Raw genomic sequence first — 20,983 nt, 5'->3', positions numbered from 1 at the left:
CACACAAACCTTAAACTCTGGCAGATAAGCTTACTCAGAAATAAAATCCTTCAGTTTCTAAGAAGCAAGGTGTTTCTCTCTGCCTTTTCAGGCAGGAATAAACTTGAATCAGAAGGATATTGGACTTTCATTTAGTTTCTCTACTAAAGGGACAGTATAAACTTTGTTACCCAGGAAAATCAACATAATATTTCCAAAGAAGGGATTGTTTTGTGTAGGAAAAAGATGCCAAAAGACAAATGGGAAAGAATTACTGTGAACAGATGTAAAAGAAGTGGATAGTTTCAGGCCAAATTCATAAGCTGTTCGGACTTCTCTTTTCCTATACTCTCACCTCTGACTTTTTACCATCAATGAAGGAAAAATACTCTTGAGACTAATATTGTATCCCAGAACACCTGAGATTAGAGGTGTAGGAAGCTCTCTGATTCCTACTTCACAGATGAGGACACTGAAAGTCATGAGGGCTGTGAAGCCGGCAGGGAGTCGGCACCTCCTAGCCTGGCCTGAGCCCACCTGGTGCTTGGCCCCGCAGGGTAGTGGCCCTCAGTGTCCCCAGAAAGCCCAGCAGCACCATGACTCTGAAGCCTTTACTGTTATTTAAAGTATGATCTATTTTAAACTCACAAAAAAGTATAAAAAACAGTATGTTGACATCGACATATACCTACTAGCCAGCTTAAGAAATAACCTACCATCCGTTTATAATAATAGAATACCCTGTAGTGGAAGTCTCCTGTGTGCTCCTTCCTGATCCCGTTCCTCTCCCTCCCCTGCCGAAATAACCACAGTCCTGAATTTGATGCTTCATTTCCATGCATTTCCTTAGACTTGTACTATGTGTGTATGTAGCAGTAGACAACATAGATTATTATTTCATGTTTTTAAAATTTATATAAATGGCTTAGTATATATGTCTTTCTGCAGTGGCCTTTATTTTATTATTTTCTTAATTTATACAAGTGAAGATTAACCCCAAGTTTTTCTTTTTCTTGGGAAGGGCTTGGGGGTAGAAGGGTGGAGGGAGGCATTTCTAAGGCTGGTGTAGTCAGCTGCATGGGATGGATAACTTTATTTAAGATTCAATGCAGAATTGTTCCTTCTCTGAGATAATTTAAAGTTCCTCTCTTTGTAAAACAACTCCTACAAGTGACAGGAGTGAGACAGAGCGTGGGAGTCACAGAGCAACTGAGGAGCTGGGGGGAGGCCTCTACTAGGTAGTGCTTGGGCGAGAGGCTGCTCAGTACCAGGCCCAGGGCGTTACCATTGACAACCAGTATTTCCTTCCTGTAGCGAAGCCCACATTTCTCGGGACGCGAGTCTTTGAAGACTATGACCTGCAGAAGCTGGTGGACTACATTGACTGGAAGCCTTTCTTTGACGTCTGGCAACTCCGGGGAAAATACCCTAACCGAGGCTTCCCCAAGATATTTAACGACAAAACAGTAGGTTAGTTCGGTAAATCCTTCCTTCCTGCCACTGATATTCAAGATGTAGTATTGGGACTTTGAAGATAAGAATAGGCAATAAGCAGTGGATTTGGATTATGCAGGATAGTGCTGCTCTCATATTGTTTACCTGCTATAAAAATGGCAGCTTGGTGAGGGTGTCTGACCTCCTTTAACTTCAGCAGGGGGAGGAGAGGGAATCAAGATCAACAGCCCAAGGCTGATTCCTGTGAGGCGGAGGTCAGGCACATCTCCGATGTCCAACCTTTTTACCAATTCTGACACCAGCCATCCCTCCCACAGCACTCTGTATTTCTCTGCTGGGTTCGATGATTTGTTGCAGTCGCCACACAGAACTCACAGACAGTACTCAAGATTATGGGATTCTTAGTGAAGTAACAGGTTGTAATTTAGAATCAGGAATGACTCAAGATACAGTTCTTCAGTCAGGACAGCTTCTCGGCCATGCTCGCAGGCAGGCCTCTCCTTGGCCCTTGGGCTTCTTGGGCCTCTTGGGCCGAGCAGGCCTCTGCCCTGCTCGGGCAAGTGTTACAAAGCTCTTTAGCTCCACCAATAAGTGCCCAGAGGCACCCTACTCTACCAGTAAGGCTTGGCCTGAAGGTGCTCAGCTCTCTCACTCCGTGGGTTGGGAAGCTGAGCTCCACCAAGTGCCCTGAGGCACCCTACTCCACCAGCAAGCCTTCTGCCCAAAGGTGCTCAGCTTTCTTGCTCCATGGGACAGGAAGCCCACTGTGCCGTCTCCTGCTGGTCTCCTGGTTCTGCTGCCGCTGTTTTTCTGCCACTGCTTCTTGCCGTATCTGGTGTTAGAACTCTTTCTGTCTCCTGGGTTTAGAAGGTTCTCAGTGCAGGGATCCTGGGTCCACAGGACATGCTGTACTCCTAACTCTTCTTTTTTGGTGGTAGTGAGGTCCCCCTCTGCCCTGGGATTGACTCTTTTAAGCCCAGTGGGATGTCAGAACTGACCAATTCCCTCATTATGGTTCCATATACCTTAAATGTGTGGTCCCACCCCCAACAAGGGGTCCATGCACTTATTTGCATTAGCAGCAAGCTGTCCAATCCCCTTGGGCCAAAAAAACCTTATTTGCATAGTCCCACCCAATCACTGTGTGGGAGACACAAAGACTGGCTAAAAGGGCCGTATTAAGTAATTCACTGTACCTCACCTTCTTAGCTTTTTAATGGTTTTTAAACTGCTAGGGCTCAGCTAGACATCTCTTTTATTCATCCTTTTAATAAATGTTTTTTGGCATCAGTTACATGCTGGGCTGTGTACTGGGTACTAGGGATAAACAAAAGAATACATGTAATCCCTGCCTTCTAGTAACTGACAAGCTGGTGCAGCCAGTGAGTAGATGGCCAATTACTGTGCAGTCTGCTGAGCTGTGGAACTGAGACAGGCTTCTGTGGAAACAAGAAGGGGAGATAGACCTCAGACTGGGAGGTCCAGGCAGGCTTCCTGGAGGAGGTGGTGTTGGAACTGCTTTTTGAAAGTTAAGTGGGAGTTACTAAGTCTGGAACTGGGGACATGTGGAAGAAAAGGATATTACAGGCAGAGGAGATGAGGTGTGAGAAGGTACAGAGACATGTGCTGTTTGGGGAACCACAAGGAGTCCATAGTTCCTGAGCATTGGTGTAGGGAGGGGGATTGTGGGAGGTAAGCTAGAGAAGTGGGTGAGTACACAAACTGCTAATTATTTATTTAATGATTAAGGAAAAAATAAACTACATTTTATGAGCATCTTGGGAGTTACCTAGGTTCTAGCTCTACCCCCAGAACCCACTCCCAGAGACATGGGATCAGAATGTCAAGCCATTTGAAGTAATCAGTAGGCCATAAGAGCAAGATGGAGGGCAGACTGGTAGAAATAAGGGCTTGGGGCTGAGAAGACGCTAAGCAGCTGGCGTCATATGGTGTCTTGGAGAGGTCCTTGGTGTGCATGCTAGGATTCTGACAAGTCGAGGCTCTCAAGCCAGCCAGGAGTGCAGCAGTGGGAAAGGGGGTTCTCATCCTCAGTTGTCCCTGAGAAATCACAGGCAAGCAGGAGAGTGGCTTTAGTAACTCCCTGATGGCCACCTGTGCAAAGCTGTACAGGCCACACCCTCAATAGAAGGAACCGAGAACTCCGCTGGCTCCCCAGTAAGGTGGGAAATGGCTTCCCTTGTGCAGGTGGAACCCATCTGGGAGCTCCCTTGAGCTGAGGCCACGTGGTGGTGGTGCTGAAGCTACTTCAGAGGTTCAGGGCCACACTTCACTTCCCGACCTGTTTCATGTCCATTGAGGTCACTGTGAAGTCAGTGGAGCTGCATGTGCACGAGGGCTGTCTGTGACGGAGGAATCCGGCCTGCCTTTTCTCTCTGTCTGATCGACTGCTTTGGGAGCCACAGATCTGGCTCTCTGCCTTTTGTTAAATGGAAACATTTCAGTGGCTGGAGCTGGAGAAGCAGACTGCTGGAGCTGCACTTAGCAGGAACCACTGAGCCCCAGCTCCTCCGCAGAAAGTCATGCTGATGACAGGCACTAAGAAAGTATTTGAGGGGAAACAGAGGGCAGAGAGAGAAGATTACTGGAGGGGGTTAGTGATTTTAAAAAGAAGCATTTTTTGTTGCTTATTATTGGCATGATTAAGTGATTCTTATTATATTTTCCTAATAGGTGAAGAGGCCAAAAAAGTCTATGGTGATGCCCAAAATATGCTGAAAGCCCTGATTAGTCAAAAGAAACTCCAAGCCCGGGGCGTGGTTGGGTTTTGGCCAGCGCAGAGTGTGCAGGACGACATCCATGTGTACGCAGCGGACGCGGTGCCCCAGGCTGCAGAGCCCATAGCCACCTTCTACGGGCTGCGGCAACAGGTCCGGAAAGTGTGTGAATCCTTGACTCTCTAAGCAGTGCTGCTTATGTGCTTTGCCCCTTTTGGCACAGAATTTCGACTCCATTTGAAAGCTGGAGCCCTCCTGGTCCAGATATTTAACCCTAACAAGATCTGCAGGGATTCTTAAATTTGGGACCTTAAACAGACACCGTAGAGTTAAACAAGGGCAGCTAAGTCCTTACTGTTTGCACCAGGCTCAGACACAGAATACGAGGTAGTAGAGTTCTGATAGTAAGTCCATCCCTCCTGATGAGGGAATTGGCGACTTTCTTTTACAGGTGTAACTAAGCTAAAAAGCCTCTGCCCTGGTCTTTCATCATTCAAGTCCTGTGTCCTCCTCTGATCTCTTTATGTCCAGCACCATTCGTGTCCCGGGTCAGCGTGTGAGGTACTGAACAGGGCATTTAATATAATGAATTCTCAGAATTCGCCTTTTTAAGAGTCTCTGCAAAGGGGAGCTGGACCACAGACATGTGTTTGCTATTCAGCTAGATATCTCTGAGAAGGTGCTTTCCTCTAGTACACTCTGGAAAAGCAGTGACCTACTGCTGGGAGTCTTCTCTTACGTACAGGCTCCGACTACTGTCCTCTCTGAAGGGCTGCGGGTCTCTGTGACCTGTCCCTCCTTGTGGTGCAGGGAAGCTTTGTGTCCCCACTCTGGCTTTGGTTAACAAAGAATAGTTGACAAAGCACAACAGGGACATGATCCCTCTGTGCCCAGCTGTCACTAAGCCTGGAACATTTCTGTGCTCCATTTATCAACACCTCCTCGTCTATAGCCCTTAACCACTTTCTCCCCAGTATTGGTTAGGCTGCCCTGGCTCTGGGCCGGGCCACTCGCTGATAGCGTGATCATCAGGGGCATTGGCTGTGGTAACAGACCTCTGGACCTGCCACTGTCTGACCTTGAGCTAGTTGATTAAGCTCTTTATGCCTCAGACTGGTTGTTTGTAAAATGGAGTCGGTAGTATCAGCGCACAAGGTGGTCAAGAGTATTGGCTTAGTTAATGCGTATAAAGCACTTAGAACAGTGCCTGGCACATAGTAAGTGCTCAGTAAATATTAGTAATAAGCTGTCTGTCTTCTCAGCACATATTTATTGTTTGTGTAAGACGTGTGAGATCTTAATTGTCAGATGACTCCTTAATTGTCAGCTTAGTACCGGTGTTGGCCTCCAGCTGAAGATGGAGGTGAGCTAGGATAGGTATCTGGCCCTGTGGAGAGAGTTTCACAAGCAAACCCTGCTGGGTGCTTAACTTGGTTTCTAGCTAGCCCCGGGGTACCCTTCATCGCCCCCTGTCATCCTGCCGTGGTTGGCAGCAGTGGCCTATATGTTGCTGATCCTGGGAGTTTGTTGCACTGCTTCTGTTGATGCAAAGCAGAGGCTTGTACATTTAGTGGGCACCTTTCAAACCTAACTCCAGGGTGTAGTGTTGACCTTGAATTAAAAACACTTTGGAGAAAATTTATTTTTGATGTGAATGTTCATGGTTCCAGCTCCTGGTTGGTGCCTGTAGGCGTTTAATGAATGTTTAGTCCGTGCGTGAGTGAGCCAAGTAACAGTTTCCTGACTATGTCTTGTCATGTTGTGTCCTGGACTCTTAAAATCATTTGCTTATTCAACAAATACTATTGAATGTTCTCTGTGGATCAGGCACTATCCTAAGTGCTTGGGTGTCACAATGAAGAAGAGACTGGTAGCCCTGTCTGGGAAGCCTACATTCCTTTAAAGCTTGGAGATTGCTTTCCCTGTGTGTGTTAGAATGTGCCCATGCTAATGCCATTCTCTGCCTACTGGTTGGCTTTCAGGCTGAGAAGGACTCTGCCAGCACAGACCCGCACTACTGCCTCTCGGACTTCATTGCCCCCCTGGAGTCCGGCATCCGGGACTACCTGGGCCTGTTTGCCGTTGCCTGCTTTGGGGTTGAAAAGCTGAGCAGGGCCTATGAGGAGGAGTGTGACGACTACAGCAGCATCATGGTCAAGGCGCTGGGGGACCGGCTGGCAGAGGTAAAGCAGCACAGTACACCTAGGCCAGAGTCCAGGGGATGGGGGAGTTATGGACAGTGAGGAAATTCCACAAGGGGCGCCCACACTAGCCAGCCCTCAGCACCAGCGTTGTAGGTTTTATTTTTGTTTGTTTGAGTCAGATGCTGCTGGCTTTAGCGTTAGAGACATTTTAAAATCACGTACTCCCAAATTGCTCTTACACATCATTTTCTGGGCAAAGGAAAACCCTCAGCAATGCCGTAGCTGGCTGTCACCCTTAGAAACTTGGCCTCTCTGCCTTATTTCTCATGTCTCCTTTGCTTGTTATGATGTGACATTTTCCCAGGGAGCGTGAAGAATTAAAAACAGATTCTGTTTGATAGCCCTCATTCTTGTGCTGTTATCTTATATATAAACTCTTCATCTTACTATGCATGGAGTAGGGCAACTTGAGCCACGGGGATGTTCTTCCCCCCTTTCCCTGAGGCTGACAGTGGGGGACTCTCCATTGTAAAGTTTCCATCTTTTCTTTATAGTCAGCATAAGCTGCAGACTGATAGGAAAATTCTTATGCTAGAAGGCCTAGAACCTTCCGATCATTAAGTGTGATACTTCAGAGCACAGGTTGAGGCTAACATGAAGCAGCCGAGCAGCTAAGGAAGGTACAAAGAGGTCGAGAACCCAGCATGTCCTCTCTTGCCAGATTTTCCCTGGCTGTGGTGCAGATGAGGGGGCTGTTCTCCCTGGCTTGGGTTTTGGGGTGGAAGAAGAGTGGGTGCTGTAGGCTCCTCCCTCTGCCTAAGCACGCTTGGTGCTTTGGTTCCCCAGGCCTTTGCAGAGGAGCTCCATGAAAGGGTCCGCAAAGAGCTGTGGGCTTACTGTGGCAGCGAGCATCTGGACATGGCTGGCCTGCGGAGTCTGCGCTACGAGGGCATCCGGCCCGCGCCTGGCTACCCCAGCCAGCCTGACCACACCGAGAAGCTCACCATGTGGAGACTCGCTGACATCGAGCCCTCCACAGGTACATGCCCCCGGGGTGGAGGGGCGATTCTTTCTTTTTTAAATAGATATATTATTGTCAAAGTAATGGCACATGCGGATCCCTGATGGCGCAGTGTTTAAGAACTCAGGCTACTAACCAAAAAGTCGGCAGTTCAAATCCATTGTCCGCTCCTTGGAAACCCTATGGGGCAATTCTACTCTGTCCTATAGGGTCACTATGAGTCGGAATTGACTGAACGGCAGTGGGTTTGGTTTTTTCGGATTTTAATCGCACATATGGTTAACAATCAAAAAATATGGAAGGGATTATAATGAGAAGAAATCACTCCTTATCCCTTTCTTCCTTACTTTTAGCTGTTTATTCTAATATTTATCTCTATATTACTAAATAGTGTTCTCATACCACCATTTTTAGATTTGTCAATTTTAATTGTTATCTCTTTACCTGTAACAAATGGGAATTTAGCTTACGTATACTGCCTTATGGAGCCCTGGTGGTACATGTTAAGAGCTTGGCTGCTAACCAGAAGGTCGGCAGTTCAGATTCACCAGCCACTCCTTGGAAACCCTATGGGGCAGTTCTACTCTGTCCTGTAGAGTCACTATGAATTGGAATCGACTTGACGGCAATGGGTTTGGTTTTTTTTTTTATACTGCCCTATGCCTCTCCTGCCCCATCTTCCTATTAATTTCTTGCTCCAGTGGTTAGAGCCAGCATCTCTGTTCATCCCTTTTGTAGGACTCCCACCTTCTTTAGCTGTCTTTTCTCTTTACTTTTACACTGTCAAGCTTAATAACATTTATATCCTCTTCAATCACCATAATTCTCTTCTATGTTTTGTCTGTAGATTGATTCAAATAGTTGAAAATCAGAAATTGACACCTGACCTCTTGAGGCCTCAGTGCTCCTCAACCCAGAGCAGAATTGATCATGGTTCTGTGGCTGTGTGTCGTTGCGTCCGTAATACCAATTACTGTTCTTATTGCATATTTAATATAGTTGAGATGACCCAGGAAAAATCTACAGTTTTCAGTGGAATTAATCAAAAGCATGCAGTCTAATCTGATGAAACTGAAATAATCTAGATTTAAGTGAACTGTGAGGCTGTGTTGAGTCTGGTTTAACAGAAACAACACTGACTAGGAGTCATGAGATCTGGGTTTGAGTTCTGTTTCTGCCATAAGCTCACTGGGTGACTTTTGGCAAAGCACTTAACCTTTGTGTTGCTCTTGTCCATCCTTGTCCTAGTAGCTTAGACTAGATGGCCTTTACAATCCCTTTGAGTTTCAAAATTCTAAGAAAAAGTATGTTTTCTTTCTAAATACTGTTGTGGTCATCCCTAATGTCATTGGGCCAGTAGCCCTTGGAAGGCCAGTCAGATGGTGCTCTCATTTCCAGGATTAGAGCTCCTGGCATGAGTAGACTTAGGCTTAGAAGCTAATCAGGGCCTCTGTAGCTGATCTCGCATGACTGGGGGTAAGAGTGTAGGGCGCCTTTTCCAGGCCTGTGCCCCTGGGTTAGAGAAGAGCTACATGTCCTGAATTTGGTCATCCCCTTGAGAGGAATTTGCTCGACTACTCTGGTCACAGCTTTCTTGCTGTCTTATGTGTCCACCTATAAGGCCTGAGTTCATTTTCATTCCCTAGTGTTTGTTGAGTGCCTGCCAACAGCCAGGCACTGTGCTGGGCACTGAAGTCATGCCCTTTCTCTGTGTGTCTCTCCTCCTAGGCATTAGGTTAACGGAATCACTAGCAATGGCACCTGCCTCAGCAGTATCAGGCCTCTACTTCTCCAATTTGAAGTCCAAATACTTTGCTGTGGGGAAAATTTCCAAGGATCAGGTAAGTTAGCTGTTTCACTGCATATGGCTTCCCTAGGTACCTGTCTTGTTTTCAATGGAACTCTAGAACCTATTTTATTTTAAAAGTGAGTAAGAACAAAATGAGAGGAAGGAGGATGTAGAAGTGTACCCATTTAAGTCTTAATTTGATTTCAACCCATTACTCCGATTTTACCCCCTGCCCCCACTACACACAAACCTCACATACACCCCAGCCATCTTTCAAACTTCAGGTATTTACTGCATGTTGTTTTTCTGCCCAGAGAATAAGACAACTTGGTAGGTAGATAGATAAATCTCTGTGTCCATTTAACTCAGTACATTGCTATTAAGACAAGAAATGGAATGCACTTAATGTTTCTTGGCAAATCCTGTAGAAACTGATATCACTTTGATATAATGAGCTGCTTCTCATCTTCTTTTGCAGGTTGAAGATTATGCTCTGAGGAAGAACATGTCTGTGGCTGAGGTTGAGAAGTGGCTTGGACCCATTTTGGGATATGATACAGACTAACTTTATTTTTACCTTTTCTATACTTGGTGATCCTCAAGGAAACATAATCCAGAGTGCCTTAAAAACAGCAACAGCAACTAACCCATTGACATCTGCCTAATACCTGCCCGGCTTCAAGTTTTGGAGCGCTGCTTGCTGGAGCCCTTAGAGGGCTGGGTGTGCCTACGGCGCCTGGAACCACGCTGCCGTTCTGTAGGGGCCTTGAGTGAAAGCAGCGAGCAGCGCTCTGAAGGCAGCTCTGGTCCCTCAGGACTGGGACAGGCTGGAGGTAGAGGCCTTTTGCATTTCAAAGCAAGTCACCTTGCTTTTTTTCAATTTTTACTTTAGATCTAGGAGGCCACTTATTCCTTTAATTTTCTTTCTCTTAGAAAAAAAAGCCTGAAGCTCAGTTGAATAGAGAAGTATATAGAGAAATTTGACCCTGTGGCAAAATGATGCTGTGAGAAATGATGCATTTTGATCTAAATGGTTACAGCATAGACTCTGACAGGGAAGAAAGTATAGCTGCTGCTCTCTCCCCAGAAGACCTCATTTTCTAAAGCCTCCAGTAAATGGTTGCAGAACCTTCTTTGGCAAAAGGCACGCTCTTACCACTTGCTTGTCAAAAATTCTCAAGCTGTTTGCACCAGTGTGGTCAAGTACAGTGATTTTCTGCAAGCATTTTTGTCCCATAATTTCATATTCCCTCACCCCCATCTCACCCCCCCCCAAAAAAAAGTGAAGAAAGAGCATGGCAGCAGCCTCTCTGCTATGCGGTGGCAACGAGCATCTTTCTGTTGTTTGCTGGAACTGAGCAGGCTCTCGGCTGAACTGGGTGTCCAGCGCAGAGTTGGACAGGTGAGTGGCGGGATGCCATTCCACTGAAGAGGCACTGGGAGCAGGTAGGGGACGAAATGCTGGGCAGCGTCTGGTCCCTGCCTTCAAGGACAGCCCCTTACACATACCTAGCTCATTCCTGCCCTTCACCCACAAGCTCTCCTCCTCTCCCCTTTTGTCCAAATTTTAGCTCATTAGGCTTAGTACCGCTCTCCACTTACTATAAAGTCTTCTCTTTCTGTGCTAACCCAGCTCCACACTCATACAGTTTAGGAATAGCACGTTGACATATTCTCAGTTATTTCAAAAGGGGAAACGGTTAATCTGGACATACCTGGATTCAGATTTTAGCTTTGCATATATGACTTGGGCAAATGACTGAAGACCTCTGACACTCAGGCTTCTTGTCTGCGAAGCAGGGATAATGATGCTTGTTCCTGTCTCGTGGGCATGAGGTGTGCGGATTAAATGAGGGGATGTTATAAAGCAGATAACATGGCAGCTGGCACACAAGTAAGTGCTTAATAAATGGCAGCTTCTGTAGAACTCTGTTGGCAACCCCTCCAGAGCTCAGCACATAGTAGGCGCTCATGGAAAGGACATAAGAGATTAATGGAGGGAAATGGTGAAAAGATACTAAGGAAATGCATATGGTAGTGACTGGATTGGGTGTTGTAGGCACTCTGTGATTTTAGAACCCTGTTGAACACTGACGGGGAAGGAGGAGCCATCTCCTGCATCATAAGCACCATTGCTACTCATTTTCTGTGAGACAAACCCCCTCTCTTGGTAAGCTGGCCTTGCCCCAAAAGCTGGCCTTGCCCCTATCAAATGTTCATCCAGGTATATTGGATGTGAAAGAGAAAAAAAAAAAAAAAGAACAAAAAACCCTAGAAAATGATAATCCTACATATCCGTCTTATATACATGTTTGTCTACAGAGCAACATAAGGCATTGCTAGCCATTACAGTGAGTGAACCGTGTTCTCTTTGGGTACATTTAATTTGTGCTAGATTGAGAATGGGACCTGATTTCCTGAGACACTTAGTTGGAGAACTCATTTTCTGTTCCATAGCAGGTATATTATTCTAGGCTTTGGTACCTCCTTAAAAATATTTTATATTTAATTTCAATTATAGTTACTAAGAGTCTCCCGATTTCATTAAATATTTACCATATCTTCTGTCAGCTTGTTGTGTGATGGAGTAGCTCCCATAAATATATTGTTCATCTAATCTGATGACAGATGGCTTGTTTTTCTAAAGACAAAAGAATCTGCAAGTTTGAGTACCTATATGTATATTAAAGACTATAAGGTATGACTTGAAAACAGTAAGCTGGGCTTGTACACTGAGGAGGCTTCGTGTATGTCAGGAGTGCCAGCAAATCAAGAACTTTAAAGGCAGGTAGGTAGACATTATGAACTGGGTCTTCTTTGCATTGATGAAAATACATCCATAACATCTCATTATCGTCAACATCTGTGACTCTGACATTAACTGACTCACTCTTATCACTTCTTGTGTGATTACAGATCCCATATTTATTTTTTTCTCTAAAGAAACACTCTTTCAGAATCTTCCTCACTCTCTTGCTTGCTCTGCTATCTGAACTGAGGAGGCTGGTTTGTGGGTTAAGATCAGATTTTTTTAGTACCCTGTTTCTCCTTTGAGATATTCTGCTACCATCCCCCCTCCATTTACAGCTGAATTCATTTAGAGTTCTTTATATTTCCCTCAGGCATGCTCAGCAAATATTCGAGTGCCTGCTATGTGCCGGCCACCTTCTCCTCTCATTCCGTCCTTACCTCAGTGGAATCAGGTTTCTTTGTTCTTGGTAGTTGCCATTAAGTCAGCTGAGACTCTTGGTGACCTTATGTATAACAGAACAAAATGTTGCCTGGTCCTGTACCATCTTCACAGTTACTGTTTGTGTCCATTGTTGTGGCCCCGATTTATTTTGAATGCCTTCCAACCTAGGAGGCTCATCTTCCAGCACTGTATCAGACAATATTCTGTTGTGGTCTTTAAGGTTTTCATTGGCTAATTTTTGAAGTAGGTTGCCAGGCCTTTCTTCCTAGTCTGTCTTAATCTGGAAGCTCTGCTGAAACCTGTCCACCATGGGTAACTGCTGGTATTTGAAATACAAGTGTCACAGCTTCCAGCATCATAGCAATCCATATGGTACCCCAGTACAACAGGTTTCTTTGCCCGTCAATGGCCTTTCCAGTGGTTTTTCTTCTCTTTGTGGTTGAACAGTATTGACCACTCTTTCCTCAAAAGTCTCCTTTCCCTGGTTCCCTCTGGACATTACTCTTCTGAAGATAACCTTCTACTTTTCTGATCATGTTTTAGCCATTTTCATGGTTTTCTTTCGTCTGCCCACTTCAATAATGATGTTCCCAAAGGTATGTCGTTAGTTGCCTTCTTAGTCTATACAGTTTCAACGGGCAATCTCATGCAATCAGTATCTCCACCTAGATTCCTCTCTCCTGAAGAACGTAAATTCAGTAGCCTCCTCCAGCGGGACATACAGACATCTCAAATTCAGTATGTCCAAAACCAGCCTAATCTTACGCTTCTCAGATTCTTGATAGATTGAATAATGGTGCTACCATTAAAGCAACAAACCTCCAGCTCACTCCATGTCATCTTTTTCTTGGACTATTGCAGTTATCTTAAACATATGAGCATAAAAAATACATTTATTCTACTTCAGTTGGTGGGGATGTTCAGGGAAGGCAGTGGCTAAGGCCTGATTTGAGACTTGATGGATAAAGATGAAGAAGCAAGGGAAGGAGGAACAAGTGAACTATCTATGTTCATGAATAAATATAAGGTAAAAGGCTGTAAAGGTGTTTATTCTCCCTAAATTGATCTGCAAATTCAGCGTCCTTTCCAGGAGAAATTGCAACAGAGGTTTTGTTGAACTTGACAAGCAGAAATTAAAATTTATATGGAATAGCAAAGGACTAAGAGTAGCCAAGATGCTTCTAAATTTGAAGAGGTTGAGGAGACTTACCTTAAAAGATATTGTGGTTTATTGTAGAGATAGTGTCCTAGATGGTGTACAGGTAGGCATTCTAACCAGTTGAACAACATAAAGAGCCTGGAAACTAACCACATGTATTTTGACCTTTAGATATGACAGGTGACATGGCAGTCAGTGGGGACAGGAAGGACTTACTCTATACGTAGTGCTAGAACAAGTGGTTATCCATATGGGGAAAAAGTTTTTGATTTCTGCCTCATAACTTACACAGCAATCAGTTCCAAATATATCAAGAGCTTAAATACAAAAGGCAAAAATTTTAAATGTTTGCATGAAGAAAACCTTAGGATAGGAAAGAATTTCTTTAGACACAAATCACTAAGTATAAAATAAAAGATGATTAAATCAACTGTATTTAAATTAAGGACCTCTGTTAAGCAAATGGAGCACTGGTGGTGCAGTGGCGAAGAGTTCGGCTGCTAACCAAAAGGTCAGCAGGTTGAATCCACCAGCCGCTCCTTGGAAACCCTCTAGGGCAGTTCTGCTCTGCCCTGTAGGGTCACTATGAGTCAGAATCAACTCCACGGCAATGGGTTTGGGCCTGGCTGATTAAGTAAATAAGCAATGTAAAGTAAGTGAAAGGACAAGTCACAACTTGAGAAGAGAGATTTACAATACGAATAATTGACAAAGGATTAATAATAAGAGTATATGAAGAATTTGTATTTTAAAAAAACTCAATAGAAAATACTTGGAAAGGCATTTCATAGAAGAGGAAATACATAGGGCTTATAAACAAATAGATGCTTCACAGCATTGATTGTCAGGGAAATACGAATTAAGACTACAATGAGATTCCACTTTACATTCACTAAATTTGCAGAAATTAGAGTCTGACAATACCATGTTCTGAAGAAGATCTGTGGGAACTCATGCATTGTTGTGGGTGTGTAAATAGCCACCACTGTTTTAGAAAATAGTTATACCTCACAAAGCTGAACATTTACATACCTACGATCTAGCTTACGACTCCTAGGTGTATATCCAACAGAAACTTGCACATGTGCACCAGGAGATATGTGTGAGTTTCAGTTTATGGTGATGGAAAAATCACATTGATTAAGGGGAGCGTTGTGCAGCTGATTAATGTAATTGCTGTCAATAAGTTGTACACCTGTAAGAAGTTGAATTGGCAAAAGTTGTGTGATGTATTAACAACAACAACAACAAAAAATGAAGAGTAGCTGCTAAGGCTGCTTATATACAACCAAACACCACATAGGATTTGGTTCCTTGGTTCGGAGGTTTAGGGTTATGGTTTCATGGGACTTCCCAGTTAATTGGCCAAATAATCATGTTTAGCGCTTCAGTTCTACCTCCTAGCTCATTGTGTACTGTCTTGGGTCTTAAAAGTTTATAAGTGGACATCCAGGGTACAGCAGTTGGTCTGTATTTGCCTGGAGCTACAGAGGAAGAAGGAGGAGGAAATGAAATGTGAGGCTGATTGCCTCCATGAACAACTGCCTCTTTTGCCATGAGACCAGAACTGGATGGTGTCCAGCTAACATTACTGAACATTTTGATTAAAAATTCTATGGAAGAATTCTGATCAGTGGGGGGAAATGCAGAACAGAATTTCAAATTCTCATGGAATCCAGATTTTCTGGAGCCTTGGAGGCTGGATGAACCCCTGAAACTACTGCCCTGAGATAATCTTTAAACTTTAAACCAAAAATATCCCCTGAAGTATTCTCAAAACCAAACAATCGTTCAGCTTAACTAGTAAAGAATGTCTGCCTTGAGCATTGAGCTCTTTTAAGATCTATCTATATAGCATCAAACTGACAACAGCAACTGGAAAGATTAGACGGGAAACTTAGGCAGCAGTGAGTTTATGTTAATGGGGAAGGAACATATTGGAAAAGGAGAGTGAGAATGGCTGCACAACTTGAAGAATGTAATCAGTGTCACCGAATTGTACATGTAGAAATTGTTGAATTGGTCTGTATTTTGCTGTGTGTATTCTCAACAACAACAAAAAATAACTTACATTGTTTAAAAAAGAATGTTCATAATAACATTCAGTATCAGTTAAGAACTGGAAAAACTGAAGTGTCTGTCTACAGGAGAATGGATAAATAAATTAGGTATATCTATACTAAAGTGTATTACTCAAGAGTGAAAATGAATGAATTACAGCTGTACCTCACAAATAAGTATCAATGTTAGAAAATATTAAGAAGACAGGCAAGTTGTAGGAGACCACATATGGTATACTATTTTTATTGAGCTCAGTACCAAACAAGAACAAGCAAAACCAAACTATATTGTCTAGCCATGCATATGCAATAAAACTATATTGTTTAAAAACAAAAAAAGGAATGGAATGATAAGCCAAAATTTAGCATAGTAATTACCCTTGGCGGGGGGGACAGACGGATGGGCTAGGAGAGGAACAGATAGATACGAGTTATTAGTAGTGTTCTAGTTCTTTGGGTGGTAAGTTTACGGGCGTTCATTATATTATGCTTTGTAACAAATATATAATGTGTAGAGTTTTGTATTATTAAATATGTTACATTTAGTACATGTATTAAATATATTGTTTAAAAATTAAATAAAGGTAAAATGCAATGATACACCAAAATCTGGGGTGGCGATTTTGTGGATAATGTTTTGTATGTGTCAAATATACTTTTTAAAGAGAGTGGGAACATTTTAGCCAGAGTGAACAGCAGGTGCAAAGGCAGAGAGGTAAGAGAGTAGTGCATCTGTGGATCTTGACCGGTGAGGCTAGAGCAGTGTGTAAACTGGGAGTGGCTGGAGTATGAGGCTGGAGAGGCAGGAGCTGGTGAGAACTTGAGCAAGCCATACTAAGAGCTGGCCTTGATCCAGAGGGCGGTTGGGAAGAACCATTGATGAATTTTAAGCAGTTTCTTGTTTGCAATATAAATTTAATAGCCGTGTGAAAACAGATTGTTGGGCCAGCATTGAGGAGCAGGAAAAGCAGGTGTGCAGTTACAATGATCCAGGTCAGAAAGATGGCAATCTGAACTAAAGCAATGTCAGTGAGGATTGAGAGGTTGAGAGGGACTTTTTTTTTTTTTTTTTTTTAATGCTTTAGGTGATAGTTTACAGAGCAAATTTCTCATTCAAAAATTTATACATAAATTGTTTCATGACATTGGTTGCAATCCCTGCAATGTGTCAGCACTCTCCCCCTTTCCACCCTGGATTCCCCGTTTCCATTCTTGCAATTTTCCTGTCCCTTCCTACATTCTTGTCTTTGCTTTTGGGCAGGTGTTGCCCATTTGGTCTCGTATACTTGATTGATCTAAGAAGTACATTCCTCTCGTTATTGTTTGTTTTATAGGGCTGTCTAATCTTTGGCTGAAAGGTGAACTTTGGGAGTGGCTTCAGTTCTGAGCTAGAAGAGTCCGGGGGGCTATAGTCTTGAAGGTTCCTCCAGTCTCTGTCAGACCAGTAAGTCTGGTCTTTTTTGTGAATTTGAATTTTGTTCAACTTTTCTCCCTCTCTGTCCGGGACCCTCTATTGTAATTCCTGTCAGTGCAGTCAGTGGGGGTAGCTGGGCACCATCTAGTTCTTCTGGGCTCAGGCTGGTGGAGGCTGTGGTTCATGTGGTCATTAGCCCTTTGGACTAATATTTTCCTTGTGTCTTTGATTTTCTTCATTCTCCTTTGCTCTGGATGGGATGGGATGAATAGATGTATCTTAGATGGCTGCTTGCAAGCTTTTAAGACGACAGATGCTACTCGCCAAAGTTGGATGTAAAACATTTTCCTTATGAACTATGTTATGCCAGTAGACCTAGATGTCCCCTAAGACCATGGTCGCCAGCCCTTAATCCCAGTAACTTGGTCCCTCAAAGTGTTTTGTTGTGTCTAGGAAGCTTCTATGACTGTGCTCCCTTTGTGCTTTATAGTGTGTATTAATATACATGCTGTACATACAAATATGTATGTAAAAATATCCACAGCCTAACCTATATATGTACATTGGTATACTCCTATATACCCTCCTTCCCCTATTCAGCATACTTTTCTGCCTGTGTATTTGCTTGTAAGTTATTGTTTTTACTGTTGTTGTAGGGTTGTATATGCTATAGTATTTACTGTGGCTGCTGCTTTTTTTTTTTTTTGCTTGTGCTCCTGTGTCTTCCTTTGCCTTGGACAAGTTGTGCTGACTTCCCCTATGTTGTGTATTGTCCTTCCCTTCACGAAGTTAACATTTGTCTACTATCTAGTTAGTGATTTCCCTTCCCCACCCCTCCTCTCCCTTGTAACCATCAAAGATTGTTTCTTTCTGTGTGTAAAGCTTTTTTTAAGTTTTTATAATAGTCGTCTCATGCGATATTTGTCCTTTTGTGATTGACTTATTTCACTCAGCATAATACCATCCAGATTCACCCATTTTGTGAGATGCTTCGCAGATTCATCATTGTTCTTTATCATTGCATAGTATTCCATTGTGTGTATGTACCATAGTTTGTTTACCCATTTATCTGTTGATGCGCACTTAGGTTGTTTCCATCTTTTTGCTATTGTGAATAATGCTGCAGTGAACATGGGTGTGCATATATCTATTTGTGTGACAGCTCTTGTATCTCTAGGACATAGTCCTAGGAGTGAGATTGCTGGATCTTATGGTATTTCTATTTTTAGCTTTTTAAGGAAGCTCCATATTGTTTTCCATAGTGGTTGTACCATTTTACATTCCCACCAGCAGTGTATGAGAGTTCCAGTCTCCCCACAACCTCATCAAGATTTATCGTTTTCTCAATTTTTGATCCGTGCCATTCTTGCAGGGGTGAGATGGTATCTCATAGTGGTTTTGATTTGCATGTCTCTAATCGCTAATGATCGCAAGCATCTTTTCATGTATTTGTTGGCTGCCTGAATGTCCTCTTTGGTGAAATGTCTGTTCATGTCCTTTGCCCATTTTGTGACTGGGTTGCTTATCTTCTTTTTGTTGAGTTGTTGACATTTTCTGTATATTTTAGAGACTAAACCTTTATCAGATATGTTGTTGCCAAAGATTTTTTTTTTCCCAGTCTGAAGGTTCTCTTTTTACTGTCTTGGAAAAGTCTTTGGATAAGCCATAAGTATTTAATTTTTAGGAGGTCCCAGTTATCTAATTTATCTTCTGGAGTCTGTGCATTTTTAGTTATGTTTGATATTCTATTTATGCTGTAAACTAGAGTCCCTAGCACTGTCCCTGTGTTTTCTTTCATAGGCTTTATAGTTTTAGGTTTTACATTTAGGTCTTTGATCGAGTTTAAGTTAGTTTTTGTGTTTAGGGTGAGGTATGGATCCTGTTTCATTTTTCTGCAAATGGTTATCCAATTTTGCCAGAACTGTTTGTTGAAGAGACTATCTTTTCCCTGTTTAATGGACTTCGATCTTTTGTCAAAGATCAGGTGTCCATAGATGGATGGATTTATTTCTGGGTTCTCAATTCTGTTCCATTGGTCAGTGTGTCTGTTGTACCAGTACCAAGCTGTTTTGACTACCATAGCTGTATAGTAGATTCTGAGACTGGGTAGTATGAGGTAGTAAAGTACTTTGTTCTTCTTTTTCAGTAATATTTTGCTGGTTGGGGGCTCTTTCCTGTCCATATAAAGTTGATGATTAGTTTTTCCATCTCGTTAAAGATGTTGGAATTTGGATCAGGATTGCATTGTATCTGTAGATTGCTTTGGGTAGTATTGACATTTTCACAATTAAGTCTTCCTATCCATGAGCATGGTATGTTTTTACATTTATGAAGGTCTCTTTGGTTTCTTGCAGTAGTGTTTTGTATAAGTCTTTTTCGTCCCTAGTTAGGTTTATTCCTAAGTATTTTATCTTTTGGGAGGCTATTGTAAATGGTACTGTTTTCCTGATTTCCTTTTTGGAATTCTCCTTGTTAGTGTAGAGGAATCCAACTGATTTTTGTATGTTCATCTTGTACTCTGCCACTGCTGAATCCTTCTATTAGTTCCAGTAGCTTTCTTGTGGATTCTCTATGGAGAGAGATTTTAAGCAAGAGAATCTGCTGACTTGGTGGTCTGTTGAAGGCAAAGGAAGAGGAAGAGAGGAGCAAGGTTGGGAAAGGGATGGCTCCCATTATCTGGCTTTGGTGAATGAGTGAATGGTGGCGCCATTTGCTAAGATGGAGCACGTAGTAGGGGAAAAGAGACGAATTTTGGACATGTGACATGACTGGACTGAATACAGGCAATGGATATATGACTCTGAGATTTAGGAAGAACGTCTACAGTTAGAATTGGGAGACTTTGATGTGGGAACAGAAGCCATGCCATAGGTGTGGGTGGGATGACTTATGGAGAATATGAAGAGAAGAGAATCTAAGATGGAACTTATTTAGAAGCCTGGAAGTGGGGAGGATAGCAGCCAGTGGATAAAGTGCAAAGCCACAGAGACCAGGAGAAGAGAGTTTCAAGGCACGGTCAATAGAATCCAGTGCTGCCAGAATTCTGATAATAGGGTGAACAAGCACCTTTTTCATCTGTGACCCTTGCAAGAGCAGCTTCTGAGGAATTGTGAGGACCACTGTCAGAATGGTTAGGTTGAAGATTGAATGGGAGGAAAAGAAGATCTGTTGATTATTTAAAGAAGATTGGCTATAAAAGGAGGAGGAGAGATTGGGCACTTGTGGAGAGGAAGCTAGAACTGAGAGAGTGTTTTAATATAGAAACAGACTTATGTGCAGAGGGGAAAGTACCAGCACAGAGGGTTGCAAACACTGTAAAAAAATTTTTTGGAACTCTTTTTTTTTTTTAAAACCTGACTTCGAGAGAGACTGGACTTCCATCTAGCAATCACCAACACTATAAACCTGGGAGTTGTCCCTGGCCCTTCCCTTTCCCCTAATGCTAGGGGACTAAGGATGAGGGTTTGGGTATTTCTCATTCTTTCTGCACTGTGTCAAATGTCTGCAGCAAGTATGTATTATTGTACTTTTAAAAAGATTAGTCTGCAAAAATCCATGAAATGGATCCTATTTTAAATAATCTGGGTGAAAAGTTAGGATTTAAGTAAATTGACCCCCAAACTCAGTCCCATTTTCCAACATGTGGAATATCTAATTTCATTTACGTCTCCATTCTTCAAATATAGTTTTCTAAGATATTTTTTGCCGCATCCCTTGCTTTTGAGTGTTATTATAGCTACTTGGAGATTTACAAAACAAGCAATCTCTGTCATTGTTGACTAGGAAGGAATCTTGGGTTAAATGATACTTGAGAACCTTGAGATTATATTTTCTGGGAAATAGAAGAAACAACAGCCAGACATTAGTGATGTTTATCACAAAAACAATCTCTGCCTCCAAGATGCAAATAGATATGGCAACCTGCCAAGTGTGAAGCTTGTAGCAGCTGAGAAAGGAACTTTGAACTTGGTTCAGTACTGTTTGTTCTTTCACCCAGAGAGAAACTCAGAATAGCAAAAAATGACTTTTCCTTC

General features: G+C 42.9%; 1 protein-coding gene across 5 annotated transcripts in view; it reads left to right on the top strand.

The window, feature by feature from the left end:
* MTR (5-methyltetrahydrofolate-homocysteine methyltransferase) overlaps nucleotides 1-10,403 on the top strand; it is a 121,813-nt gene extending 111,410 nt beyond the window's left edge. For all 5 annotated transcript variants that reach the window (XM_023727987.1, XM_004372790.3, XM_023727986.1 and 2 more), the window contains 6 exons: nucleotides 1,294-1,449; nucleotides 4,126-4,322; nucleotides 6,152-6,352; nucleotides 7,160-7,352; nucleotides 9,063-9,175; nucleotides 9,602-10,403. In XM_023727987.1, coding sequence (XP_023583755.1) covers nucleotides 1,294-1,449; nucleotides 4,126-4,322; nucleotides 6,152-6,352; nucleotides 7,160-7,352; nucleotides 9,063-9,175; nucleotides 9,602-9,688 — 947 coding nt within the window. In that variant the 3' untranslated portion in view covers nucleotides 9,689-10,403. The remainder of the gene's footprint in view (nucleotides 1-1,293; nucleotides 1,450-4,125; nucleotides 4,323-6,151; nucleotides 6,353-7,159; nucleotides 7,353-9,062; nucleotides 9,176-9,601) is intronic.
* The last annotated feature ends 10,580 nt before the right edge of the window (nucleotides 10,404-20,983 follow it).

Source organism: Trichechus manatus, unplaced genomic scaffold, assembly GCF_000243295.1.
Source record: "Trichechus manatus latirostris isolate Lorelei unplaced genomic scaffold, TriManLat1.0 scaffold00021, whole genome shotgun sequence".
In the NCBI taxonomy this organism is placed as follows: Eukaryota; Metazoa; Chordata; class Mammalia; order Sirenia; family Trichechidae; genus Trichechus; species Trichechus manatus.
This window is presented reverse-complemented; position numbering and strand designations above follow the sequence as displayed.